The sequence below is a fragment of the Drosophila gunungcola genome, chromosome 3R (genome assembly GCF_025200985.1).
Source record: "Drosophila gunungcola strain Sukarami chromosome 3R, Dgunungcola_SK_2, whole genome shotgun sequence".
NCBI lineage: Eukaryota > Metazoa > Arthropoda > Insecta > Diptera > Drosophilidae > Drosophila > Drosophila gunungcola.
The window spans coordinates 4,160,980-4,188,795 of NC_069139.1; the positions used below are offsets into that span (position 1 = coordinate 4,160,980).

The 27,816-nt window shown below is 46.5% G+C and overlaps 8 protein-coding genes across 10 annotated transcripts; 4 read left to right on the forward strand and 4 right to left on the reverse strand.

Annotated features, from left to right (window-relative positions):
* Positions 1 to 229: 229 nt before the first annotated feature.
* LOC128257299 (valacyclovir hydrolase) lies at positions 230 to 1,709 on the forward strand. The gene has a single exon (XM_052988261.1). It carries the CDS (start codon positions 418 to 420, stop codon positions 1,246 to 1,248), a length of 831 nt encoding a protein of 276 aa, XP_052844221.1. The 5' UTR covers positions 230 to 417; the 3' UTR covers positions 1,249 to 1,709.
* A 152-nt stretch (positions 1,710 to 1,861) lies between these two features.
* On the reverse strand, positions 1,862 to 2,514 carry LOC128257322 (protein D3). Its single transcript, XM_052988292.1, has one exon. It carries the CDS (start codon positions 2,454 to 2,456, stop codon positions 1,926 to 1,928), a length of 531 nt encoding a protein of 176 aa, XP_052844252.1. The 5' UTR covers positions 2,457 to 2,514; the 3' UTR covers positions 1,862 to 1,925.
* A 94-nt stretch (positions 2,515 to 2,608) lies between these two features.
* On the reverse strand, positions 2,609 to 3,677 carry LOC128257309 (protein D3). Of its 2 annotated transcripts, XM_052988280.1 has the most exons (3): positions 3,569 to 3,677; positions 2,877 to 3,510; positions 2,609 to 2,810 (listed from the first exon to the last, which is right to left on the reverse strand). In XM_052988280.1, exons 2-3 carry the CDS (start codon positions 3,275 to 3,277, stop codon positions 2,672 to 2,674), a joined length of 540 nt encoding a protein of 179 aa, XP_052844240.1. In that variant the 5' UTR covers positions 3,278 to 3,510; positions 3,569 to 3,677; the 3' UTR covers positions 2,609 to 2,671. The 2 variants fall into 2 exon arrangements, with proteins under 2 accessions (XP_052844240.1, XP_052844231.1); XM_052988271.1 differs by having other exon boundaries at positions 2,877 to 3,633.
* A 328-nt stretch (positions 3,678 to 4,005) lies between these two features.
* Positions 4,006 to 6,173, reverse strand: LOC128257290 (AP-2 complex subunit mu). The gene is made up of 3 exons (XM_052988248.1): positions 5,835 to 6,173; positions 5,337 to 5,775; positions 4,006 to 5,281 (listed from the first exon to the last, which is right to left on the reverse strand). Exons 1-3 carry the CDS (start codon positions 6,009 to 6,011, stop codon positions 4,584 to 4,586), a joined length of 1,314 nt encoding a protein of 437 aa, XP_052844208.1. The 5' UTR covers positions 6,012 to 6,173; the 3' UTR covers positions 4,006 to 4,583.
* A 441-nt stretch (positions 6,174 to 6,614) lies between these two features.
* Positions 6,615 to 8,027, forward strand: LOC128252105 (26S proteasome non-ATPase regulatory subunit 6). The gene has a single exon (XM_052979574.1). It carries the CDS (start codon positions 6,747 to 6,749, stop codon positions 7,914 to 7,916), a length of 1,170 nt encoding a protein of 389 aa, XP_052835534.1. The 5' UTR covers positions 6,615 to 6,746; the 3' UTR covers positions 7,917 to 8,027.
* On the reverse strand, positions 7,917 to 19,789 carry LOC128252091 (broad-complex core protein isoforms 1/2/3/4/5). 2 transcript variants are annotated; one of them, XM_052979554.1, is made up of 3 exons: positions 19,187 to 19,783; positions 11,845 to 12,816; positions 7,917 to 8,823 (listed from the first exon to the last, which is right to left on the reverse strand). In XM_052979554.1, exons 1-3 carry the CDS (start codon positions 19,389 to 19,391, stop codon positions 8,189 to 8,191), a joined length of 1,812 nt encoding a protein of 603 aa, XP_052835514.1. In that variant the 5' UTR covers positions 19,392 to 19,783; the 3' UTR covers positions 7,917 to 8,188. The 2 variants fall into 2 exon arrangements, with proteins under 2 accessions (XP_052835514.1, XP_052835522.1); XM_052979562.1 differs by lacking the exon at positions 7,917 to 8,823 and adding an exon at positions 9,122 to 10,568 and having other exon boundaries at positions 19,187 to 19,789.
* Positions 19,790 to 20,479: 690 nt separating this feature from the next.
* On the forward strand, positions 20,480 to 21,192 carry LOC128260019 (uncharacterized). Its single transcript, XM_052992704.1, has 2 exons — positions 20,480 to 20,769; positions 20,832 to 21,192. Exons 1-2 carry the CDS (start codon positions 20,754 to 20,756, stop codon positions 20,993 to 20,995), a joined length of 180 nt encoding a protein of 59 aa, XP_052848664.1. The 5' UTR covers positions 20,480 to 20,753; the 3' UTR covers positions 20,996 to 21,192.
* A 113-nt stretch (positions 21,193 to 21,305) lies between these two features.
* LOC128256507 (uncharacterized) lies at positions 21,306 to 27,816 on the forward strand. The gene is made up of 2 exons (XM_052986920.1): positions 21,306 to 21,850; positions 21,909 to 27,816. Exons 1-2 carry the CDS (start codon positions 21,397 to 21,399, stop codon positions 27,707 to 27,709), a joined length of 6,255 nt encoding a protein of 2,084 aa, XP_052842880.1. The 5' UTR covers positions 21,306 to 21,396; the 3' UTR covers positions 27,710 to 27,816.

Here is a 27,816-nt window from a genome sequence, read left to right on the forward strand (position 1 = left end):
TCAAGGTACTTTAATATTTTTAAGAGCAAATTCCATTTAATCCGTGGGCAAATTTATCAGGTTATTAATAATAATTACAAATACTTAATTCGAACCTTAAATTAATCATCTAAAAGTTAATGTTTTGAATACCTATTAATATCCAAGAAAATAACGGTCTTTGAAATTTTAAATGTTTTTGGCCTAGTGGAATATGGCCTTGCCGCACATGCAGCCACACTAATCCGATCGTTTACCTACAGCTGTTCTTATCAATCAGCTGTTATCAGCGGAACACAAAGTGCACTTTACAAGGCGTCGTGTGTAAAGATCTGGACAAGCTGCAAACCATTTGCTGGACATATCTGAAGTGCACTCGAGAAGCCACCAAGTTTGTTGCCATACTCCAAAAATCGCCAATCGATCCCCGCTTACGTAATGCTGGCCAATCTGAGCAGGCGATTGGGTTCGCCCCTAATCAAGCGATTTGTGCACACGGAACGGAAAGTACGGGTTAATGGATCCGATCTGAACATTGTGGAAAGCGGCAGCGGAGAGCGGAGTCTGCTCCTGATGCCCGGAGCCCTGGGTTCCGCCTGGACCGACTTTAAGCCCCAGATCGAGCAGTTGCCGAAACTTCTGCCGGACCACACGATCATTGCCTGGGATCCGCCGGGTTATGGGAAATCAGTACCCCCGCAACGCAAATTCGGACTGGATTTCTTCCAGCAGGATGCCCGCGCAGCCGTGGACTTGATGCGGGCTCTGGACAGGCCAAGATTCTCAATTCTGGGCTGGAGCGATGGAGGCATCACGGCCCTCATCGTAGCTGGTCGCCATGCCGACGCAGTGGAGCGCCTGGCCATCTGGGGAGCAGGTGCCTACCTCAACGCCGACGAAGTCAAGGCCCTGAAGAACATACGCGATGTGGCCAAGTGGTCGCCCCGCATGCGGGAACCCATGGAGAAGGTGTACGGCGTGGAGAGGTTCCCCCAACTGTGGGCCGAATGGGTGGACGCCGCCTGCTCCTTCTACGATCAAAAGGACGGGGATTTCTGTCGCTCTGAAGTGGAACAAATAAAGGCTCCCACTTTTATTCTGCACGGAAAGAAGGATCCCATGATAGCTGCTGAGCACATTCCCTGGCTAAAGGAGAAGTTGCCCCAGGCCAAATACCACGAGTTCCCCGAGGGCAAGCACAATATCCACCTACGTTATGCGGAGGAGTTCAACAAACTGGTAGCCGATTTCTTTAACAGAAAGGATTAGGTCAACTACCATATTTAAACAGTTAAAATTATTTAACTTGAATTCTCTTATGGTACAACTTTAATGCACTTCTATTGATCTAAAAGTGTTTTATAAGCCAACCTCTCTTTTGGTAGATAGTGATTCGAGTTATCTGATTTTGACTACAATAGGAAATAGGCAACTGTCCAAGGGTCCAATATATTTCAAAGAAGAAACTGATAGTTTTGATGAATCAAATTCATATCTAAACTAAAGCAAATTGTTTATCTACTGCATGAATCATGTTGAATTAATTGAGGAATAACCATATCTTCTAAGCAAGAAAAAGAAAGTGACAACTGCCGAATAATTGAAGGCCTAAAAGGTCAAAAACAAATTTATAAATTATAGATATATTGTAAAAGAATTACTAAGAGTCTAAAGTTCTCAGAAAAATAGCGCCACCTTGAATCGAGTTTCAGATAACGGGCAAGGCCAAATTATTTCAGGACTATTATCTAATAAATGTTATAAACGAAAAAACTAGACATGTTGATATCATCACAGGAAATTTTAAATCCTTTAGATTTTTAACCACTACATCATCACATGTACTCTTAAACTCCACCCACTGCCAAGGTAAAAAGCTTAGTTCGTATGAAAACTAGTATTAAAAATTTATTATTTCACAGAGAGCTGATCAGTTGGTGGCCAGATTACTGGACCGTCTCGATGAGGGTCTTCACGTAGTCATCGTACTGAGCCTGGAAGAAGTTGCCGGCGACGGGGCCGCCGAAGCTGTACTTCTGGATGTAGTCGCGGGCCTTGACGTTGATGCGGCCGGTGCGGCTGGTCTTCGACACGAACTTCTCGGTGGTGATCTTCTCGTTCTGCTTGAACACCAGGAAGACGTAGCGGTGCAGACCGGTGCCCTCGCGGGGACCGGCTCCGATGTACTCGGCGATGGTCTGGCCCTCGGACACCTTGTTGCCGGGAATGTTAATCACCAGCCAGTGGAGCAGCTCGCGGAACTTGGGGTCCTCGCGGCTGGGTGCATCGGGATCCACCAGCATGATGGTGTACAGCGATCCTGCATCGGCATCGAACACAACCGTTGGCTGGTCCTTCACCTGCGTGGGAGTCAGCTCCTTGCCCAGCTCAACCTGAACGCCAGAAGGATAGGTGATGGTGGCCTTCGTGGCGGGCTTGACGTCGATGATGTCGGGAATGATGCCGGCGGTGTCCATTTTGGCTAGTAGTGCTCGTTGTGGCGTTAGCGAGGTGACTCTGGCCCGGATACCCAGTGCCCGGCCTTATATCGCCGCCGGAGTCCGTGGCCTAATCAGTTCCGTGCACTTTTCGGTTAATACCCCACCGCATAGATAGAGAGATAGAGAGATAAGCGATTGGTTAGACTTTATTGACTCGCAAAGCGAAAGACCGGCATGATGTTGGCACAAATCTAGCCGGTGAATGTTTTGTTCCGCTCGAGAACATAGTCATCGAACTGGGCCTGGTAATAATTGGCGGCAATGGGTGCACCCAATCCATGTTTGGCGGCGAAATCCCGAGCATTGAAGTTCAAGCGACCAGCACGAGTGCTAAAAGTAATGAAGTCAGCATTACTTTCGACTGATAAATATACTATTAATATATGTATATCTTACGTATTGGAAATGGTGGGCGTTTCCTCGATCTTGTTCTCCTGGCGGTAGAGCAGGAAAATGTAGCGATGCAGGCCAGTGCCCTGCGGCGGACCGGAACCCACATAGGCAGCCAGGGGATGACCACCGGATGGATCGATGTTGCTGCCCGGAATGTTGACCACAGCCCAGTGCAGGATCTCACGGAACTTGGGATCCTGGCGAGTCGGCGCATCGGGATCCACCATAAGCAGGGTGATCAAATTGGACCTGCCCTCGAGCCCAGACCAGCTGACATTCGGTACATCCTTCACCTGGGTGGGGGTCAGCTCGTTGCCCTGTCTCACCTGAAGGTCATCGCCGTAGGTGACCTGCACGGTGCCAGCGGGAACCGCATCCACCACATCCGGAACTATGTCATCCATGTTACGTGTAACGTGTCAGCCGAAAAAGATGGACGATACTATTATTTTGTCGAGGTCTTATCACTGATGATGATGACCAAACCAACCGGCTGGGTGATAGCTGATAACAAAGCTAAAGCTTCTCTATAACACAGCGGATGTCTTGCGGTTTTATTAAAATTTCCAGTCCAATTAATTAATATCTGGGTGTTCAAAAGCACTCAAGGTTATCCGGCGATGGCAACAGCTAGCACCTATAAATAATAGTTTTATAGACAGTGAAATAAAAAACTGATTGGTCAGTGTATCGACATTGATTTGCCTTCGATGGAAAATTGTGAAAAGCCCTTCAACGATAGCAAAGCTTTTATGCGAACTGGCATTATTTAGGCATTTTTTTTTTGTTAACCACAAACGCAAAGATCACTAAAATAAAGAACTATGATGAGTCATAGCTTAAACAAGTTTTTACCCATATGTAGAAAATACAATTCCTTATATAGTACTTGTTTTTATGCCTCAGAACATTCCAAATTGAGCTGAATTTGAACCAATGTGCACACCTGATATTAAAGACAGCACTTGTGGGTATCATAAAGTCATATACTGCTCATTTATGAGGGTGTAATTGCAACCATTTTGTTTTTATTACCTTTGGGCCATCAATCTATCAGAACTATATTTTAGAAATTTTCGTAATCCTTCCGTTTTAATAGATAATAGTGCCAAGAGAGAAAACAAAGCTCCAGTTTAGTATATATCATGCTAATTTATTAAACAATTCGAATATTATTAACACTTGAATATCAATATTGATAGCGCTGACAGAGAGTTTTGGTCTATTAAATACGCTTAGTTGCATTTATCGCCTTTGTTCTTTGCACAATGAAAATAATGATTAATATATATATATAGATTTATAATACGATAATACAAATAATAATTAGGGTTGTGAAAACGTGAGCGTGAGATTTGAGAGGCGTCCCGCGACGCATATATAAAAACAACATAGTTTACAATTACATAGTAGGGGTAAATCATAGTGTAGTACCTAGTGGTATGTCTATAGGGAACGGAACACGCCCCGCCCGCATAACCAGTGCTCGCGGAGGCAGTGTGTGCGGTATACGGCAAATGGTGTCTGGACCGGCGGACCCGCTACTCGGGCCTCCTCCGGCCGACTTGCTGGAACTAATCTTGGAATACATTAACTGCTGGTTCAATTTGATTGAGGAAATACCAATAGATGCGGTAACACGTTCTCCATTCGTTTCGGTTCGTTACGTTAAATTCAACTGTGATACTCTTGCTCCGTGATGGCGATGGTTTAGCAGCGCGTCTCGTAGAGTCCGCTGCGTCCGATGTAACGCACCCATTTGACCACGTCGTGGTCGGAGTAGTTCAGCTTGGGCTCGAACACCTTGAGGTAGCGCACCTTGAAGCCGGATGGCGCGAACGGCACCTCGAAGTTCATGGAGATGGGCGGCCGGGTCCATTTCTTCTTGGTGTCCGTCTCGAGCAGCTCGATCTCCGCGGAGAGCTGCGTCTCCTTCATGCCCGCCATGCGCTTGATCTTCCACACGATCGCGTTCTCCGAGGCCTTGTACTTGGCCTTGCCCTTCAGGCAGATCAGCTGCACGCCCGAGGTGTTCAGCGGCGTGGGGATCTTCACCTCGATCTTCTGGCCCAGCAGCGAGGGCTTGAAGTTGGACTTCAGCACCACCTTGACCTCCATCTTGGTGCGCCCCACCTCGCGCACCAGCGGAATGACTCGGAATGGCAGCGAAATGTCTTTGGTGGTGCGGTAGCGCATCAGCTCGAACTCCCCGTCCGGCGGGATGAAGCTGATCGAGTGTTCCGTCTCGAATTTGCTCAGCTTGACGCACTGATGGAACTGGCAGTCATCGATGACCACCACGGGCTTGCCGGAGCGGGAGGTTTCCGCCTCCGAATTGCCGGAGAGGCCGCGTCCCTTGGACTCCATCACGATCTTGTCGTTGATGCCAAACTTGCACTCGGGCATGCCTTTGGAATTGGATTGTTAATGGAAATGGCATCCAAATGAATTATTGTTACCTACCCGACAAATACGACTTCATCACCACCTTGCCGGCCACATGGGCGGACAGAACCTGACCCTGTGGACTCATCAGCAGGTTCACGTACTCGAGAACGTCCAGGAAGAGCTCGTTGCGCCGGTACTTGATGCCCTCGCGACGCCAGCCAATTTGGCCGGTGACCTGCGAGGTGATCTGCATCTGCTCCTCCTTGGTGGCCGACTTGATGCCCTGTTGCGTGATGAATGTCTTCAGGGTGCCGGAGTCCGTGTTCTGTGGGTAGCCAAAGTCAAGGATCTCGTCCAGCAGCTCGTAAATGAGCACAAAGTTGTTCTTGATGTTCTCCTCGGAGATCTTGCCGAAGTAAGACTGCATCACCTCGATGATCTTTAGCAGAAACTCAAACACCATGGCGGCGTTCACATTCTGCTTGGTCACAGCCGCCAGCCAAATGTTGGCCCGCTGTGGAAAGAGATTTTGGATGACAAGAGGGAGGGAACTGCGAGCACTGGAGCACCGACCTTGATGTGAAAGAAGCTGGTCCGCGCTATGTTGGTCACTGGCGAGCGGACCTGCTGGCGGGCGTGGATGACGTTGACCCGGAAGGCGTCCACGGCATTGCGACCGATGTCGTCGCGGTAGACTCGCGAGATTAGCACCTCGCCCTTGTGGTTGTAGACGAACAGGCCGCCGATCATCTTGTGCGCTGTCTGCTGCTGGTTACTCTGAGTTGATCCACCTGTTTCGAGCCTGAACGGAAAGTTTGCCACCGAAGGATTCGCAACGAGCTCCAAGCGAAAATTTTTATCAGAAAATCAATTTCACTCCCCTTTAGTGTGGCCGTTCGTGGTACAATAAGTACCAAAAGTTATATGGCCACACGGTTATATCGTTATGCGTTTATGACACTGCCCTTTTTTGTTTCAGATGAAACTGTCGTATCCCAAAAAATATTGTAAGCTTTATCTTAAGAATATTGGGCTTAAAATTAATAAAAATAGTTGTGTAAAATAACTTACGGCAAGAAAATTTATTTGTGACTAGAGCTAGAATGTAATAAAATTTTAAATCTACATACAATTCCATACCTAAAACAACTTGTGGTTAGACAAGTTTTAAATCTTGTAAGGGAGTCAAAAATAATATTGAATTCAGTATGAAGTCCCTTGTGCAGTTTACGAACATATACAATAATTGTTAAAAAACATCTGCATCAACTTTTGCGTTGATCCGATTTTAAGTATCAGTGTGAATAAGTATTAACAGTTTCCAAAGCAACCGATAAGTCCCGCCAAGTCTGGCAACGCCATGAGCACAACCAACTTAACGTCGTACATGACTGTGCGGCTTTGACAAAAACAAAATCTCATTTTGTTCGGGAAAATTAACAATTTCTCTGTGCTAAACGAAGCTACGGCCACAATCCGATCACAATGCCTGCCGAAAATCTGGAGGAGCAGGGCCTGGAGAAGAACCCGAACCTGGAGCTGGCCCAGACCAAATTCCTGCTCACCCTGGCGGAGTACAAGCAGGATGCGCCTCTGAAGGCGAAGCTCCTGGAGGCGATTCGCACGGAGAACATGGCTCCGTGGTACGAGCACATCTGCACTGAACTCGGCTGGGCCGTGGACAAGGATCTGCTGGCACGCATGAAGGAGAACAACCGCGTCGAGGTGGAGCAGCTGGACGCGGCCATCGAGGATGCAGAGAAGAATCTGGGCGAGATGGAGGTGCGCGAGGCGAACCTAAAGAAGTCGGAGTACTTGTGCCGCATTGGCGACAAGACTGCGGCGGAGACAGCCTTCCGCAAGACCTACGAGAAGACCGTATCGCTGGGTCACCGCCTGGACATTGTGTTCCATTTGATCCGCCTGGGGCTGTTCTACCTGGATCACGATCTCATCACGCGAAATATTGACAAGGCCAAGTATTTAATTGAGGAAGGTGGCGACTGGGACCGGCGCAATCGACTGAAGGTCTACCAGGGCGTCTACTCGGTGGCGGTGCGCGACTTCAAGGCGGCGGCCACCTTCTTCCTGGATACCGTGAGCACTTTCACCTCCTACGAGCTGATGGACTACCCCACATTTGTGCGCTACACCGTGTACGTCGCGATGATCGCCCTGCCGCGCAATGAGCTGCGCGATAAGGTGATCAAGGGCTCTGAGATCCAGGAGGTGCTCCACGGCCTGCCCGATGTCAAGCAGTTCCTGTTCGCCCTGTACAACTGCCAGTACGAGAACTTCTACGTGCATTTGGCCGGCGTGGAGAAGCAGCTGCGCTCGGACTACCTCATCCATCCCCACTACCGCTACTATGTGCGCGAGATGCGCATCCTGGGCTACACCCAGCTGCTGGAGTCGTACCGCTCCCTCACCCTGCAGTACATGGCCGAGTCGTTCGGCGTCACCGTGGACTACATCGACCAGGAGCTGGCCCGCTTCATCGCCGCCGGACGACTGCACGCCAAGGTCGATCGCGTGGGCGGCATCGTGGAGACCAATCGGCCGGACAACAAGAACTGGCAGTACCAGGCCACCATCAAACAGGGCGATCTGCTGCTCAACCGCATCCAGAAGCTGAGCCGCGTGATAAACATCTAATGTAGTTCATCATATATAAAAAAGGTTTATTCAAATTCAACATTTATTACACAGTGTAAAGCTAACGCAACGTACAACAATAAAAACGATATATAAAAAAACTCATGGAAATGCTCTAGTTTGGATTGTACGTTTGCTTATGTATTAACTAAATTCTTTGGAATTGTTTTGGTCACGTCTTTGTCTTTAGTGTATTTGAGTATTATTGCAATCATTCCATGTTTTGTACTTAACTGTCTCGTTTGACCTGCTGTTTGAATGTAAGCCTTAGCCTAAGCATCGCCCGACGGCTCCTCTTTGGGATCGTGGGCATGGCTGTGGCCGGATTCGCTGCCCGGAAAGGCGATCGATGGCTTGCTGTTGGCCATGAAGGTGCGGGCCATTTCCTCCAGCGCCGCCGAGGATCGGAGTCCGCAGTCCAGAGGCTCCTCCAGCTGCTGCTGCTGCTGTTGCTGATGAAGATGCTGCTGCTGCTGCTCCGCCGATGCTGCCTTGGCCGCCATGTCGTGCAGATTCTGGACCATCTCGTGGATGGGCGAACCCTGGGCCAGAACCTCCGGCACCATGGGCAGGGCGCTCAGCCCGCCCATGTTGTGGCGCAGCCGATTCGTGCTCAGGTTGATCAGGGCGTTCATCATCACCTTGTTGCGCTGGTAGTCCTTGCGCAGGTGCTGGCGGATCTCCGTGTGGCAGTGCTCGTTGTTGGTCACGATGATGTCGCCGGTGTCCGTGGTGGTCACGCGCGCCTTGCAGTTGAACTTGCGCGACAGGTTGCACTGCCAGTACTTCTTGTCCTTGCGCACGTACTGGATGCCGAAGGTGTGCCCGTCGTGGACCAGCAGCGGCTTGCCCCGCTGGCTCAGCATGAACTCCAGCTTGCCCTGGAACCAGTGCTCGCCGGGTGGGACTAGAAGGACGGAGAAGGCTGGTGAGGATCTGTACGGCTCTTATTCTGCTCCCTCGGTTGGTTGGTTATGTTTTTCATTTTGGATGCCAGGACATACACGAATGAGCCCAATTATGTGTGTGTTTATGTGTGTCATGCAAGGTACTTACCTGGTTTTGATATATCATATTATAATATCAACTCCAAAATATATTCCTATTTCTATTTTGTTAGTGGCTAGTCATTATAATTCCCATTAATGAAGATCCTTTTGGATCTGATATTGTAAATTATAATCATATGGCACTTATGATACTATAAGTTATAATCATATTATAGGTTATAATCATATAATACCTGATATTATAAGTTATAATCATGTTATGCCTGATATAGATATCATATATATCAGATCCAAAATGCAGTGATTTGTATCCTATGAATGTAGGACCTATTAGTATTTCGTTAGTGTGTAGGCCATTTGGAATACCCAATGATATACGCACAGGGCCACGAAACATATCCAAAATTACTCTGGTTAGCTTAATCTGGGATTCATTTCACAGCGCCCATTACAGTACTTTTTGGTTTATCGTTTCGCATTTGTTTATCAAATAGATTATGCACATCGGTAGGGGTATTTACATTGGTTACTCCTCTCTCTCTCTCTCTCTCTCTCTCTCTTTCGAATCAAATTCAATTGTCTACTACAAACTCTAGCTAGTCAAAAATAATAATAAATTACTCCTCGGTTTTTGGGGGGCAGTATGCAGCGAGGGGAATCCCTGTTCCCCGACAGCCTTACATGTTCTCCATCTTGAAGCTGTGCCTGCTGCTCGGGGATATGGTTATGTTGTTGATCACGTGCGCTGTGCTGGGATCCGTGGATCCCCCATCCGTGGTGGCTCCCTCCTGTTGCTGCTGCTGCTGCTGGTGTGGTTGCTGATGCTGCTCCTCCACAGTTTGTGGCGGTGGTGGAGGACTAAGCGCCTGGAGGGAGTGGCTGCTGCGGTTGGACTGCGGACTCTGCTGCAGGTGCGCCGGCGAGAGGAGCACCGCTCCCGACCCCGATCCCGAGACACCTCCCAGTTCCAGACTGTGCTGCTGCTGCGAAGGCGGTGGATTGTGCGGCGAATGTTGCTGGAGGTGGTGGTGTTGCTGCTGCGTCTGCAGGTGCATCAGATTCGGATTGTGCATGAGGTTGGCCGCCGCGCCGCCGTGCTGATCCATGTGCGGCGGTGGTGCCGGGTGATGCTGAACCAGGAGATTGGGCAGCGGCTGTCCCAGCTAGTGATGATGATGATGGTGCGGGTGGTGCGGCGTCGATGTCACTGGCATTGTGGGTGGCGGCGGCGGAGGCGGTGGAGGCGTTTGATTGGCAAACATGTTGCTCACTCGATTGCTCACTCCATGCTGCAAATCCGTGCCCAGGTGATGGCCACCACCGCCATCCGTTAGAGAGTAACCCGCCGCCTGGCTGGCGATTGGAGTCGAGCCCGAGGGAGTCCCCGAAATCGAGGACGTTGATGCTGCCGCTGAAGATCCCTGACCGCCGCGCATGTGCGGCGTGTGGTTGTGCACGCCCGTGGCGGAGATGATCCTGCCCAGGTGGGTGATGCACCGCGCCCGGCACATGCTGATCCGGTAGGACTTGCACAGCCAGTAGGTCTTCATGCCCTGCTGCGTGGCCACCGTGTTGTTGCGGTTGAACACGCAGTTGCCGTGGAGCAGCGAGGTGGTGGACAGCATCACCATGTTGCTGCCGCCTGCTCCGGACAATGGTGGATCATTAGTGGTCAGTTCTTCGCTGGATAGCGCTCGAAAGGGGGTTATTTACAAAGGCGAAAAGGGGCGGGGCAAGCTATTAAACAGAGGGGGAGGAGTCATGCGGCTCCTCCGCTTAGAGTATGTGATTGAGTGTGCGTGTTTTCGATACTGTGCGATTGGTAAGTCGTTAGAAGAATTAGTTTAGGTCACTTTAAGAAGCAACTACTAGAAGCAGTTCTATTTTGATAGAACAAGGTATGTGTGAAAACTAAAATGCACTACTAAGGGTAGGTCTAATTTAGTTAAACATGGTATAAACTGTCACGAAAATTAATCAACTTTAATACATGATTGTTTTTAAAACTTGTTGAAAATGTTTTCTAAGTCACCGCGTTTTTAAAAAATAAACATTTTTATATAAGCCAAACATCCCAGAATCGCTAAAAAAAGTGGAAACAGGAAGGAAATTCAAAGTTTATATACCCTTGAAGCTATTATAAAAAATATTTATTCTAGACTGTGTTTCGACTTTTTTATGTTTATATTATGTTAAAAACAATGATTTCAATTTTTTGGAGAATTTTTCGATCTTCCCATGACAGTAATAGATATCGTAGTTCTAAAATAAATTAACTACTAATACTTAATTTTGGAGTTAATTGGTATGCATTTAAAAGCAACGAAGATGTAATTTTTTTCTTTATCCTTCCGATCGTTCCTAGCTTGGTAATATAGTCATACCTTCTCTAGAAAAAAAAGTTTCATTCAGATAGGTTTATTACTAATGATGCTGATCAAGAATGTATATACTTTATAGAGTTCCTCGTTCAAAACAAGGCACTTGAGATAACATGCCTTTCTAATTCATCAAGTTCTCCAACAAAAAAATAACCTCAATAAGAATTCTGTCAAAACTTGTGTCTTGTGGCCTTCCAGTCTGCCAGGTCGTTTGAACAACTGAATCCCTCGGGCAATCAGAGATATCTTTTGTTTATTTAACTATACCATCAGTTCAAGTGCTTCTGCTCAATACTTTTAACCCAGTTAAATCAGCAAATATCCCTCTACAATCATTTAGTGTCAATCCTGGTTAATGACAATGTGTTCAGTGGGCTAGCGTGGGTACGTGTGTTGAATGAAGATGTTTTTGTGAGTCGAATGATGGATGCAAACAAAAACCCAATCTTATAAAGAATAAAATAATAAAATAATGATTGAAAATGAGTGCCAAGCTGCATGCAACAGAAAAGTGATCAAAGATTGGAGGCCACCTACTATTGGGAATGTCCATGTGGTTGGCAAAGTTCTTGGAATAATCGTTGGGCATGTACAGCTCGTTTGGGAACTCGGTGCCAGGAGCCAGACTAATGGATCCATTGTTATTGATGCCTCCGGGACCGCCGGAATTGCTGGAACTGCCGCTGGGCCCACTGCTGTTGCTGCTCTTGTAGAAGTTGTAATTGTCCAGATTGAAGGCCGGTCCGAAGGGATTGCGAATGGGGGCAGAGGAGGAGGCCGACGAGTTGAGGCTGCCCACGCTGCCCGAACTTCCGCCGCCGCCACCACCACCACCACCACCGCCGCCTCCTGATGAAGGACCATGATGGTGACTATCCGCCAATTCACGTTTCAGACCTCCGAGATCGTAACGCGGTTCGCCCATCGTGATGTGCGGAATGGGTGGCAGGAAGAACTCCTCGGCATTCAGGCTGCCATCCATTCCCGCTGCGCTGTCCGCATGCTCGCCGCCGCCGCCTTCGCTGCCGCCGGAACCGTGATCCTTGAGCGACCTCCTCAACTGCTTTCCCGAGTAGATGGACAGGGAATCGCTGCCGAAATCCGACGGCATCGGACGTTTGCTGGATGTGTACAGGTGGCTGCCCGCTTCGTTGGAGGCTCTACTCGCCCCACCTGGCGAGGTGGTCCTCGAATTGCTCTGTCCCTTGGATTCACTGTGATCCGCTTCGGTTTTGCTATTATTATTGCTATTAGAGTTGGAATTGTGATGGTTGTTGGTGCTGTTGGTGTGGCTGTTATTTGATTCTTCGGCTGGTGGCTGACTAGAGGACTTCTCGGAGCCACTCGATCCCGGCGAGGAGTTCGAGTTTGTGGCCAGACCCTTGATCTGCAGAAGCTGGCCAATCTTCATGAAGGACTGCAGCTCCGTGTGCTTAACATTTACCACTCCTTGGTACATGAACTCCAGCAGCTCCATCATAATGTTGAAGCTCACATCTTTGAGTATGACTGTAGATAGAGATAAGGCAAATGAAAGAAAAATAATTAAGGGATTGTTAGCAATCTATAATATAAACATTTTTGTTCATCGAAATACTAAGTTTAAGTCGTAAAATTAAAATCAAACGATTAAACAAAGATTGTGATCATTTTTAAATGATTTAATGCAAGATTTCAAATTTAAGAGTTCGTTTTAATATTTTAATAATTTAAATGCGTATCTTTGTTTTGGGGAAATTTTTGGAATTTTTCCAGACAGATTACCAAACAGTTCTTATGATTTTTCCCTCCGAAAAAATGTATTCAACGTAATTTGCTTGTTTACATAAACACTCGGAACGACAATAACATCAGTAGGAAAGGAGGTCACATTTGTAGTGGAGATGTTATCATCGAAACGCTCAAATACTAAATCAATAAAAAAAAAACAGCTATGATAAGAAATCTGAAAACTTAAATATAAACTCAACAACAGCAGCGCAGTAGCACAGCAATAATTATAAAATAAGTAGCCTGACATATCATTGGCGTGCTTTCGACACGGCCTAAGAAGCTGTGAAACAGTCCGGGAATCGAATCCGAATCCGAATCGAAATCCAAATCCAAATACGATTCCGCTTCACAGTGGTGCGGATCTGTTATCTCAAGGGTGTTTCGAGATCAGGCCATATTAGTTTTCATATTTGATGGGGACCAGGAGAGTTATAAAATCGGTTTATTCTTTACAAAGTATTTTAAAGAGACTTATAATAACATAAAACCGTGATAGTAAGAAATAGGTTAATAGTAAGAAATAGGTTAATATTTCAACGAGCTTCTCAAATTTCTTTAAGACATGGATTTGTATAACGTTTTCCAAACATTTTGAGATAGGCTAAAATTGTGGGGGCCAAATGTCAAATTACCCAACTCGTGAGACAGCAAATAGTATTTAAATAGTATTTGATAACAAATCATACTTGATAATACAATAAACCACCAGATTTAATTTTAGAATGAGGGTAATAAAATGTTTTTTTTTTATGTAATTAAAGAGAGTTCTTGACTTTTGTTTAGACATGGATTAATTTAAATTGAGAAAGGCAGTAACTAAGGAAATATATAATATTTAAATAGGATAAATACTCAAATCGGTTTTTTAAAGAATTAATAATTTTTTTTTATTTGATTGATTGTACATGATAGGTATAATTATTCAGCATGCAAAAATTTACTTTAGTATTTAACCGTATTCAGAGAATTAAGTTTGAACTTTTCTTCCAGCGGTTAATTAGTGTTTGCTGATCTAAATCGAATGCTTATCAGCATTTTCCCATCGTCCCCTGCCCACTGTGCCTGTCCCTCGCAGCATCAACATCTAGTTAAAAACAATATTATCACTTGCTCTCAATAACAATTTTATTACACAAACGAACGTACATAATTCCCGTATGCACGGCTGTATGTAAATACATTATTAAATCGCTGATCAGCAACAGACAAACTCAGTTGCTTAATCTCAATTGTGCCCTATCATTTGCCGTAGTCGTCATTACGGATCGTTTTGTCTCGCCTATCTATCTATCTGCGCCTTGGCATGTCCGTATTCGACCGTATTCGAGTGATCGCATGGCGAAAGATCAAAATCCGGGCAATACACATTGCTCCACGGGTACAGTACACACATGAACACTGGCTGATGCCAGATAGATACGGATTACATATAGGGAGCCAGCCAGTCAATATTCAATACTATTTGTGCTCAGAAACACAGATACATGGCATCGACATCGACATCGACATCGACATCGACATCGCATCGCATCGCCTGAGATAAAGACTGGCCGTAGATCAAGACAAAGAGATCCATCCATTCGATGGAAACGGAATGCTCTCGAATCAATAAACCATTTGTGGACCCCGCCCGTAGATAAACTCTGTCTAAAGTTGATAAGGAAGGAGATCTCCGACACTCCGTACCCAAAAGTCTGAATCGAGCATCGCGTCTCGATCGTTGTTTGCTTAAATGTATGCCACATGTGTATAAAACAAAGGCATTTTAATGGGCGCCTGACCCGCTGTGATCTTCGCTGATATCAGAGTGGCCCGTCAATGGATCGGGGGTTTTCGAAGTGGGGGGGATGGGGACTAAGCTGGGGCACTGCAGCGATATCTTCCTTGGCTCGTTTTTGATTTGTTTCGGGCCCAACACCCTCGCCGCCACGATCACGATCACGCCCACTCCAAACGCTTCCACCAATCGGATCGCAGGCGATCGATTTCGAAAACAGTTTTATTTTATGATTATGATAAATGTTTATCGAATCAGAACGCCAATAGGTTCGTTGTCGTGGAGTGGAGTGGGCTGCCTCATTTTGACAATGTCGTCGCACAAACATTCATAAATATTTGTTATCTCCAAACGCCATAATAGTCGAGTAGTCGAGTAGTTGACTAGTCGAATCGAATCGAATCGAATCGTCGAGCTGGTGGTAGTAGTGCAACCTGATAAAAACCAAGAAACCAACCCAGCTGGTCGTAGATTCCGATACCTCCCTTTTCCGCGCCCCAACTATTTTCGTAAATAAATCCATTGCCAATGTCTCCATGGAGCCGAAATGGCCAGGGATTAGACCAGCTTAACCGATTGCCACGTCTATTTGCGACTTCTGGCTAATGGCAACTGGCTACTGGCTACTGACTTCTGGCCGGCCATAAATTACGAATTGTCAACACAAATGGCCAATAAAAATATTTATGAAATTTCATATGCTCAAAGTCAAAGTTTGATATAATATGAAGAGACCATAAAGCGCTCACTCCAATACGTAAACAGCTATAAGCACGATCGATTGGGTTAGGCCAGAAGCGGACACTGTAGAAGGGTTTCAATAATTTCGATAATTCGAATAGGTTTCTAAAATAAGTGGCGTTCTAGAAGGGTTCCTAAATATGGTTCCTACTCTACTATTATAATACAAGAAAGGATTTCCCTAAGATGATTTCCTTGTAGCATAAAAGTTCGTTGTCGTTTTTTTAATTTATCAGTGCAATTTTGTAAATGATTTAAGTTTTAACTATACAAATATTTATTTTAAGGTGTTACTTAAGCGTAAAAGTAAACATTTTTTAAGGCATAGAAACAAAATATATTTACCAGTACTTAAATTTATTTAAAAATTCTAAAAAAAAAAATTAATTTTACTAACTTTATAGTATTTTTACATTATAACAAAATATTTTAAAAATTTTCCTATCAACAATTTTGATCTTTTAAGGTTTTATTACAAAAAATGTCATATTACAAAACACTAATCTGACTTAAACGTTTCTACAGAAATACAGAAAAAATCCCATTTATAAAAATCACTACCCTTTGAGCATGACACTATCCACTCAGATATTCTCTAGCTTCAAGGCAATTAATACACTTTTGACAATCTTTTGGCAAGCTTATAACATCGAAATAAGCAAATTAAAGATTACGCAGGGTAAACTCAAAGTCCAACATTGTGGAAAATGGATTAGTTTGGCAAAATAATGGTGAATTCCTCCATAAAATTTGTTTACCCCCTCTAGAGAGTAAAGCAAAAAAAACCCAACGTCTTTGGTTTAGTCACGATCCGGCAATATATTAATAACATTGGGTGTATTTAATATTTACGACAAGTCCACCACCGATCGATATTATATTATCTTCCCGAACTGCAAAGTTTATGGCTGGTAAGCAACCGAACTGAACCGAAACGATAGCTATAAGGCTACTTCAAATCGGGAGTGTTTTGGGCCACGGTGACTAGGGGGATGTGGATGTGGATGTGGATGTGGTTCTTGGAGAGGCCCAATATCACATACGGCACATGCTGCGGTTGTCTAAGTGCGTTATCTAACCAGCAATAAGTTCAAAATCTTATTTTACGATCAAGAGTGATACCCAAAGTAAAGTGGTTGGGCACTAAACGCAAGGCTGATAAAACCACAGCCCCCAGACGATGTCCGTCTTGTTTATGCCAATAATAAATAGATAATTTTTGAGGATTAGCATTGTATTGTATTGGGTGTGGGACTGGGCACCGATATAACCACTTGGCCCGGATGGAGTGGATTGATTTACACGGCCGCAGCAGCGGAAACAAGTACATAGTATAGTGTAGTATATCAGCCATGCGAGGCTCTCTAATCAATATCTCGAAAACTAAAGTCTTCGAGTGGTTGAAGGGGACCCAGTTGCTCAGTTGGGCAATAAATGATTGTTAAACGCGATAAAAAGATAAAAATATTTAGACTATTGTTGTCGCTGCGTGTTACACTTCTCAACAATGGGCAGACACATAAAGCAACATCGACATCAAGCAGCAAGGCAACCGAAGCCATTTGGCTTGTTAGCACCTCGATGACTGTTGTTGGTTGGCTTTGGCTTTGGCTTGTTCGCTGTTCGATGGTCTATATTTAATAACTTGCCCCCGCTGGCGCGCTCAGCGTTATTTATAGGGTATATTAATATTCTTTATCTTTGGAAATAGCTCTTGTAGCAGCAGCGTTCGGTGGGTAGGTAGCACCTTTCTGCTGCTACTTGAAAAGATAAAACCTTATTTTTTATGGCCGCCTGATCAGATAAAGCCACCGTGCAGCAGGCATTCGTGTTCAACACGTCCGCGAACGAAATCGAACGGACCGAGGGCCCCTCCCTGGCTCGGCGATATCATATCCATATACCATATATACCATATATAACACCACCGTTCTAGAGTCCATTTGAAGTACATTTGATGAGGTCAGCAACGCACCCAATCTCCCCGATCCGATCGAGCGTAGAAGTGGGGCTCTGGACCTTATCACGGAGCACGGAGCACGGTACTCCCGTGGGTAAACAATCCGGGTGAGCCTCTGGAGGCGGAGGACTCCAGCGGCTACCACATAGCCATAGACAACGTGGCGGCAGCCGACGGCTCACTGGAGGATTATCACCAGACCTCGATTCTTAGTGGGTTGCTGCTGTTTGTCTTTAGATTTCCGAGCAGCGACATTGTTATACAGTCAAACTCCAATAACTGCCACACTGGCTGTCAATCACAAACTATTATTAAAGAAACTTGATCTTGATCCTTGGACATTGGACTTTAGATTAAAAGGGTGCTTTTAAATAGTGTTCAGCTCAAACAATTATAAATGTATGTATCACTTCATAAATAGTGATCTGATAACTGGCATTTTGTTAATCACTAAATATATGGTAATTTTATATTTTTATTTTGTTTTTAATAAGAAACAAGTATTTTGCTTTTTCACATTATCTAAAGGACATTATTTTGTAGAACAGGTTCACCATATCAATTGAATGAATATTAGAAATTAAACAGAATATTAGAAATTAAAATAATGTATATAAAATAAATTGATTACTCTGACTAAACTAGTGGAAATTGAATATAGAAAAGAAAGTTTGCAATAAATGTATTTAAATATAAGGTAAATCAGCTAAATATAAAAATGAGTTATGGAGATGATTAATTTGTTTTTTGTCATTGATGTTTCTGGATTTCGAGTTAAAAAAATTACATATTTTTAGAGTTAAGTAGATGGTTTTGCAGAAGAGCTACTGTAATTGCCCTGGAGCAGACCCTACACGTGCTGCCGTCGCTGGGACTCTGGGTGGAACTCGGAATCGAACTGGAGGTGGAGCTGGGCTGATAACCGGCGAATGTGTCATGGAATTAAACACAAAGGTTGATTTATATCTAAGCGTTTGACAAGAGTGACGAACAGACAGGCTGACGGGCGGGCTCCTCGATAAACTGACACCGCTGTCCCAGTGATAAACTGACCAATTTCTGGAGAATCTTTTGGTTATATTGGGCGCATGTATGGCAATGTCACAATTTGACTAATTTTATCCATATAGTATAAATTTAACTGACCAATTGGAGTAGGAAAGGGTGGCACATAATTTTTCGCCGTTTGGAGTAGAGTTTTATATGGAATTTTCTCAGGAATTAACTAATTAAATTCTAAGTTAAAATTTAAAGGAACTTAATAATGCTTTGTATTGGAAATATATATGTGTTTATATGGACACAAAATGGTAAGTAGCCAAGACAAACTAATGTCAATGTAGCAAGTATTTGTACAAGACATTAGCTAACCAATTTGTGAGGGAATAGGTGGAGAACTCAATGTCCTAATACAAATGTACATATGTATGGCCACGAAACGGAGCACTTAGTTAAATAGTTGCGGAAGTGGTCGCGTGGTCACAACTAGGGTCATCCACATGTACGATGCAGACAATGTAAGACCTGCCGTATATCTAAGCATGTTTTTGGATAGCAGAAATAGGTTACTGGCTAAGACACTAGGTTAGATGATGATGATGATGATGAGATGGTCAAGCAGTACTCACTGATGGGATGCTGGCAGGGATTGGTGGTGAAGATCTCCTGGAAGTAGGGGCTGCAGATGGCCAGCACAATCTTGTGGGCCTGGAGGAGTTTCCCGTCGCAGGCGAGGGTCACGTCCACCAGGTCGCCGCGGTCGTACAGATTCTGGAAGCCGCTGGCTATGTTGTCCTGGAAGTTCTTCCAGCACAGCTTGAACTCGTCGTCCATGGCGGTGGCGGTTGGCAAGCCGTTCTCCTCCGGGAAAAGGGAAAACACGACTTTTCCAAATCCGAATTGTATTTTAGGTGCACCGACGACTGCTTTTCTTCGATTCTCGTGCAAATCTGTTTTTTATGGCTTTTGTTTATCCGCTTTGCACGTGATTCGCTCACGGGCCAAAAATCACAGTTCACACTGCTACTTGTTTTTTGTTTAGTTCAAAGCGCTGTTTAATCCGCGTTCACGCGCACACGATCTCGAGTCGTTCGCGTCCACTGGCGCATTGATTTTGATTTCGACTCTAATTAACACAGTGTGATTTAAACATTTTTATCAGAAAGCGTTAAAAGCAGCGACGCTGTTTACGTTCCGGCTGATAATGAACGACCGCCCCCCGCCCCGCGCCCCTGTGTCTATTTTTGGGGAACAGTGACAGCTAAGGGATTCGGTGGTAACGACAAACGGTCTCACTGGTCAGTGGTAAACAGAAGACAAGTTGTAGCGGGTTTTTCTGAGCTTAAAATCTTATTTAAACTTTAAGTAGCAACAGAATAATTGATTTAATGTATAACAGAAAAATCTATGAACCATATATTTAAAACAAACAATTAGAAAAATTATGAGAATTTTTGAATTGGCAAAAAATCATTGATTTGTTTAAAAAAAAACATAGATACATTTTAATGTAAGGATTTATCAATAGAAAAAGTTGTAGTTTATTTTATTTTTTTCATAAGAATAGCAAATAGGCTCTTAAAACGATAATATGAAACAAATTATTAAATTGATTTTAAAAGTATTAAAACTCTGCTGGGAAATTGTAATATTCAATAAAAAAAAAATAGTGCTCTATTAACTATATCTCACATAAGGCTGTAACAATTGTTCAAATTGTCTCGCGGTCTAGAGAGGAGCGATAATTAATCGATAATAAAGTCGGTTTACGATATAATTTACCACTTGAACTTTTAGCGCCAACTACAAAGCTTTAGAAACGGTTTGCCCTGATAAGCCCTTATCTTAATTGGTTTGTTGGTCGCTGCGTTTCGGTTCTATGCGACTGAAGATGTGCGCTTTTGCTATAGTTCGGCGCTCATTTCCACCTAGCTTGTGCAGCCCATGGGGAACTAAAGTTTGATAGCAACCTGCGCCCCATGGTCATAAATAACCCACTTTATATTTTAAACAAAAAGAGAATAAAAGTAACACAGTTTGGCTTATCAATGAGCCATGAGTCGTTTGCACGCCACAGGTGCACACATACGCATTCCCAGTCAATTGGCCCCCGATTTGATTTGCCTGATATAGTGCTCAAAGAACTTTCGGCAAATTGGCCCACTCGCCTCGAGAATAAGTCAAGAGTATACCATAATGGGTTGTTGTTTTAGTAAGTGATTTACACATATCTGCATAAACAAGAGGCACTAAATAAGTGGAGTGTGTTTACAGGCACAAGCAAATCGGTTGATTTGCCACCAGTTCCGCCGGCTCCTGGCAAACAGCGCTCTACTTTGCCGGAGTTCCCAGTTTCAGGATCGGTGACCACTTCAGCTCCCGGAGGATTCGGATCTGCACCTGGAGGAGCAACCAATGCGGCACTGGAGGATGATTAGGACCCGGTTAAACCAGCAAAGATATGATTACGTCGAAGGGAAAATGTGTAAATTGACAAATGGCATGAGTCACACGGTCGTGCGGTCTGGTGGATTTTCCAACTACCCAGGCCTTGTAGCTATAATTGTAGTAAAATGACGTTCTTTATTGTTTGACAGTATAAGCTTATTGCTAAATTAAATTAAAATTTTAATAAACCGAATAAATAGCTGTTTTTATGCTAGTTAACATTTTAAGTGCGCGCCAAAAGTGGTGTTTGCCAACACTGAAACCAGAGTGGTATTTCTTTGGACATCCAATACGGTCACACCATTCGCCGCCAGCACGTGTGTGCGGTTGTTTTTTATTTAACTTTTATTTTTAACGAATTACACGATAAATAGGGGTTTTATAAAACACCATGGCCATACAACCCAATCGGCGGAAGAGGAAACACGAGGAGGCGGATGCTGAACAGCAGGACGAAGGCGATGTGGCGGTGCCCAAGAAACTGGCCAAGGAGTCCGACACTCCAAAGAAAAAGAAGAAAGAAAAGACCAAAACAGATGAAACCCCGGAGGAAACCACGCCGGAAATAAATGGAACAGAGTCAGCCGACTCCGCACCCTCGAAGAAAAAGGTAAAAAAGCCCAAAGCCCCCGCTGAAAATGAAGAGCAACAGGTGGATATGGAAGAGGATGTGGTGGAGGAATCACCTTCCAAGAAACTTAAAAAACGAAGGAAAGATCAGCACGGTGAGGATGAAATAAGTCCTGATTCCGGCATTGAGCCCGAAGATGTAAACATACGATTTCCCAACGACTTCAAAATGATGCATTTCCGCACCAAACTCCGCAGCAATAACTTTATTACAGGTTGGTAAATATGATTAAAAGTCAAACATCACCTAACCCATTTGATAACTCCACTTAGAACTGCGTCACTTCCTGCATATGTGCGCCACCACCCGTCCCAAATTGCCGGCCAAGTACATTGAGAAGCGCGGAAAACCTTTGGAGCTGGTCGAGGCCTTCGAAAGGATCGACAAAAGTAACCTGCTGCACGTTAACTACCTCACGGAGGCACTTCAGCGTGTTGTGATGGAAATACTCACCAACCAGAAGAGCCACATGGAATCGGCGGCCCATGGATGCCGCTATTTTCTAAAGGTCCACGGGGGTGTGCTCGATAAGCTGCTGCAGTCCTTGTACCCAAGTCATCGGGCCAACGCCCTTAAACTGCTGACGGCAATCGTTTGCGTGGAGCCACAACTGGGCCGCCAGGTGCTCAACTCCTACGATGTCCTCTCCAACGTGACGGTGGTGCAGCAAATGTTGTCGCATGCCAAGGAGGATTACCAGAACGAGAACACAGTGCGCAAGGCGTTTATACACTTTATTCTCGCCTTCCTGGTGGAGGGCAACACTCTGCTGATCCGGAACATCCTGGACCGAGGACAACTGATTGGCGTGCTGACCAAGGGATTGGTCTACGATGACCATGTCACCGTCTGCGTGGTGCTGAACGCCCTGAGGCAGTATGTGCTGGAGAACCCCGAAATACAGAAAACTAAGAAGGTGCTGGTCTTTGACCTTGAGTGCTGCAAGAACCTTCGACGCCTGTACGACTGGGAGGGACCCGCCGGGCTCACCGTGCTGTTTGGCCATCACCAAAGAAAGGGGAAGCAGCCTGCGAACCCGCAGGAGGCGGAATCCGTATCTGCGGCCGTGCACGAACTGCTGTTGGTCCTGCTCACCTCCCGCAAGCACGGCGTCTGCTTCGATGCCATGACCCACTACCGCCAGAAGCAGAACAAGCTGCAAGGCAGACTACTCGGTTCGCTGTACAAACCGTTCGATAATCCGCGCAAAACGGAGCTGGTCATCAAGACACTGACTGCCTGTCCGGATTTGGGACGCAATACGGTGAGGAATTTCTCCAGCCTCCTCAGTCCGGCCAAGAACAAGATGGAGGACATACCCCAGGCGGCGATTTTCCTGGCCCAGGTCATCGATGCAGTTCCTCCGACTGCTCTGTCCACTGCCTTCGACAAGATGACGCTTACGGATTTCGGATTTTGGATCAAGCAGCTGTGCCTGCCCATCGAAGCGCTGATGCACATCACAGGCAAACAATACCTAGGCAATATGGATTTCAGTTTTCGGCTTGCCATGATGCGCCTTCTCCTGTCCATGATGCAGCAGTACAGCAATTATGTGCATGCCATTGCAGTGCGTGAGCAGTCGAAAAAGGCCGGCAATTCGCTGCGGAAATTCAAGTTCGATTTGCTGAACCATCTGCTAGTCCACTTTCCCACCATTGAGTCCGTTCTGGTCTCCCTTTTCACCACCATCAAGCAGGAGAAAATGGAAGGAGTGAATGTGCTGGAACATTTATCGGTTACCCTAGACCTGGTGCTGCTCATGTGCAAGGAGAATCGAGCTTTTGTGAACAGGACAAGTCAAATTCTGAACTATTTGGAAGTTTTGAGACCCCTGTACCAGACTGATTTCGATAATCTAAATGAGCCGCAGGAGCTATTCAAAATGCAACTTGAGTTAAAGTCGATTAAGACCATCCTTTTGCTGTTTCCGCGCTCTTTAAACCCGCAGGAAGCCCTCTTCGCCAAGGTGTTCAAATCGTTCATTAAAGCTTACATGCTGGAGGATGTGGCCATCAAGGCAGAGGCTGGAAACATATTGAACCGCCTCTTCCACAATACGGGATTGTTTGATTCCTGCAGCCACGAGATAAACATTTGGCTGGAGGCTCTCATCGGATTCGATGCGGCAACGGTGACCAATGTGGTGGACATCCTGCTGGAAGTACTCTGCTTGGACTGGCGGCAGATAAAGTTGCCGGAGCTTAGTGTTGCGGAAACGACGTCTAAAACCCAAAACCTAAGCAAACTGTTTGCCCAAATCGAACAGGGTCAAACTGTGCAGGCCTATGTGGAAACTCTGAGCCTGAGCAAAGTGATGCCTCTGCTGCTGAAGGGTGTGGAGTTGGAGGAGCCCTACGACGCCTACGTGGAGCTGGTATTCCTAATGCTCTTCCACTATCACAGCAAGCCGAAACAAGTGCTGCAGCTCTACGAGGGTAGTAGCTTAAGTAGCAACACTGATTACATGAAGAGCTGGTTGCCTGGCCAGTTAAAGGAGAAACCAAAGAAACTGCCACCGATCTTGGCGGACAAGTGGCCGCTGCTGAAGCAAATGCGCACGGCTATCACCAACGAGGATGTCCAGCCCTTCGAACAGATATTCAAAGTGGAGCAAACCGACATGAACTTTGAGCTGCAACTGGGCGAGGGTCAGACCATGTTGTTGCATCCCAGCCTCAGCAATCCACGACGCAACATGGTCTACGTTCAGGATCTTCTCTTCGTATTCAGCCACCTCTTCTCCAGTGCGCTACTGAGCAAAATGCAGGCAGAACTCACTGCAGATTATCTTATCAAGTTTCTGCAGATTGCCAGCCAAGTGGATGATGGCAAGGAGGAGGTGCACGAGGAGGATGAGGAGAAACAATTTGAGACATACACCCAGAGTCTGCTGCACTACATCTTCAACATTCGGCTGTGGCAATTGCATCCCACAGAAATGCTAAGCGAAACGAGCGAATCTCGCTTGAACTATGTCGTTTTCCTAAGGCGACTGACGGGACATTGCCGTAGTTTGCCTCGATTCGAGAGCTATACTGCCAACTACCGGCTTCACTTGATTAAGAGCCTGGATATTGCTCTGGACACCTCAGTGGATCGATTGGAGCATCAACAGCAACTCGTCGAGTGTGTGGCCCTGGTGGATTCCTTTGAATTGACATCTAGCGAATGCTCTCAGATGCTGGACTTGCTTACTACCAAAATGCAAGCCAAGGCGTTTATTCCAAATGGCAAGCCCAATCACTACTTCGACCTATTGCTGCGATTGATGGAACGATTGACCACGTTGAAGGAGCCCATCGATTGCAGCAAATCATTTAAGGTGCTGCTGAGCTTCTACAAGGATTTCTGTGAGTTGAGCGAACAATATTTGGAACCTTTGGAGGCGGCCATTCTGCAGTTTTTGCTTAGCTACCATCATCATCTGAGCGAGTGCGACAGCGATTTCTTTGCCTGTTTCTTCACATCCTCGCGTAAGCTGAGTAAATCCGCCATTCGTCTGGCCAGTTTGCTGCTCGAACGCCAACCCAGACTGGCAGAGAAATTTGCCGAACTGCTGCCCAGCAATTTGGAGCAAAAGGAACTCGTATATCCCCTGCTGGACATTGCTCTGACCAAGAAGTACCAACTACCTCAACCAGTGCTCCAACGTTGCTATCAGACATACAAGAATGGCTTCATGAAGAGCATTGAGAAGCCGCAGAAGGCAGCCTTAATCTACCGTGAGAATCCGGAGGCCAGTGCTCTGCTCATTGCCCTTTGCATGCCCAAATCCGAGTGCCTGGATTACTGCCAGAAACAGCTCAAACTGGACTCCGTGGAGCTCTTCCAGGTGCGAGTTCTTCGGGAGATTTACTGGCAAGCTTTTGCCACCGCCAAGGATGAGAAGCAAAAGGCCACGGTCTTTGTAAACTACATTAACCTCAATGTCCAGCTACTGGCCCTGGATTTGAAGAAGCAGGCTCTGGATCTGCCTAAGCTGGAGCAAATCGCATGGAACTGTTACGAGTGGTGGGAGCTGAAGCAGGGCCATGATCTACCCTTGGATTGGAGCCGCCTGCTGAAGAACCCGCAGTGGCTTAACTTCTGCAAAAGCTGCCTGAAGTTGGCCCTTCATCTGGGCGAGGAACGACAACCGCTGCAGGATGAAACCAATGGACTCGTGCTGAAGCTAATGGCCTTCTTGTGCGATGGCATGTACGAGGATTACAAGGAGGAAGCGCAGCAGCAGCAGGAAGAGGAGGATACCACGCCAGCCCAACTGTATGAAATGATTTGCACGCATTCCTGCTGCTTTGACCATCTACTGGGCAGCCAGAGTGAGACGAAAACACATCTGTTGCAGCTCCTGGAGGCACTGGCCAGAAAGGCACCCAGTGCCCTCCAGTCCGCACACATACCCGTCATCCTGGGCTCCTATCACGCCAAACTGTCTGCCGCAGATCGCTATGGCCTAGCTCTGCTGGAGCACTACGAACGTTTCGATGTGGGCTTGGATAAGTTTAGACCCTTCATTTGGGGCGAAAGTGCTGTGGCCCATTATGCCTTGAGAGCGGCGGACGAGGATGAGCGGGCTCGATTGCAGCAGCAGGAGACTAACGTGGCCCAGGTGCTGGCCCTGATTGTGCGGGAGACCAGCGAGTACACCATTGAGAACTTTCCGATTTGGAGGAGCTTGCATGCCAGCCAACAACTGCCCACCCTGGAGTTCCAGAATCCTGCTAAGAAATCGCAAAACTTCGGCGACAATCAGGTGGAGCGAATGGTGGAGCAGGGTCGGCAAGATTTCCCCCAAGAACTGAGGCGCATATGTCCGAAGCGCGAGAGGGTCTACGACACCTGCTACGATCCTGCCTTCCTGCTGCCCCTGATGATGCACTGCTTCGCCCCGGAATCCGTGGTCTGGTCCCGCTGGCCCGTGCAGAATGGCCTGCTGGCGGTCACCTTTTGCGGCCTCTCCTCGCTGGACAAGGACATGCGACTGGCGGCGGCCAGTTGCCAGCAACGCTATCGCGCCCACTTTGAGCTCTCGAAATTCTACGAGCGTCCGCTGTGGACGCAGGCCTACGACAACATCCAGGCGGGATTGAGTGAGCTGCGCAACTCTTGGCTGGCGCAGAGGAGAACGCACGGCGGCACACCTAGGGTTCCCCTCATTCCAGCCCTGTTTATCGCCCACAGCTTCAACCTGAGCACGGAGCCCACGCATCTGCTGTACAAGCGACTGATGATGTACCTGCGGCTGAAGCAGAGCTTCAACTTCCAGACCATACCCGACTTCAATGTGTTCTTCTACTCGCAGGAACCGGAGCACCAGCAGTACCGCGAGTTCATCGTGGAGCTGCTCAGGCATGGCATCAAGTGCAGTGCCGATCTCTTCCTGCTGGTATCCACCAACACGTTCAAGGTGCTGCTGGGCTACTACGGCTCCAGCTTGGCCACTCTGGAAACGAATTTGCTGCTCCTTTCGGTGCTCTCTACTTGCGTGAAGATTCCCGGCGCAGTCAAGATCATGCTGGAGCATGTCGGCATCCTGTCCTGGCTGGTGAGCGTGATCCGTGACACGGAGTTCCATCAGTTCGACATCATCGAGGGCGTCATAAGCATCCTCAACAATCTGTGGTACGCCCTGGCCGCATCGCGTTCGGAACTGCCCGACTACGACCACGTCCAGTTGCGAGTGTATCGTCTAGTGCTGCAACTTCTGCCTCTGCTCTCGCCGAGGATCTCGGTGCCCGGCCTGGGCCGCCTGCTCAACGTGCTGTGGAAGAGTGGCTCGGCCTGTGGCCAGCACAGTGCCTTGTCCGCCGACCAACTGGACCTCCTGCTCGAGTGCATCGCTCGCCAATGGCCGGATCAGCTGGCTGGCGTGCGCTATGTGAGGAACTTTGGCGGCTGTGGCGCCTGTTCGCGATCGGAGTACTGCGATTGGTTGGCCAAGGATCAACAGCTGGAGCCTCCTGCCGTCCTCGCCTTGTCCAGTCTGCGGGAGTTCGTCATGGATTGGTGGCAAGCCCACAGGGCAGAGATTAAGGAGGAACCAGAGCAAGCAGCTGGCCGAGTCAACTGAGTAGGAATTACTTTTGTTTTGCTCTAGGTTAAGCTATTGAAATGTGTTTAGTTTGTAGGCACCAGAAGTCTTCGATTTATTAAATTTATATGCAATGCATTTTTAAA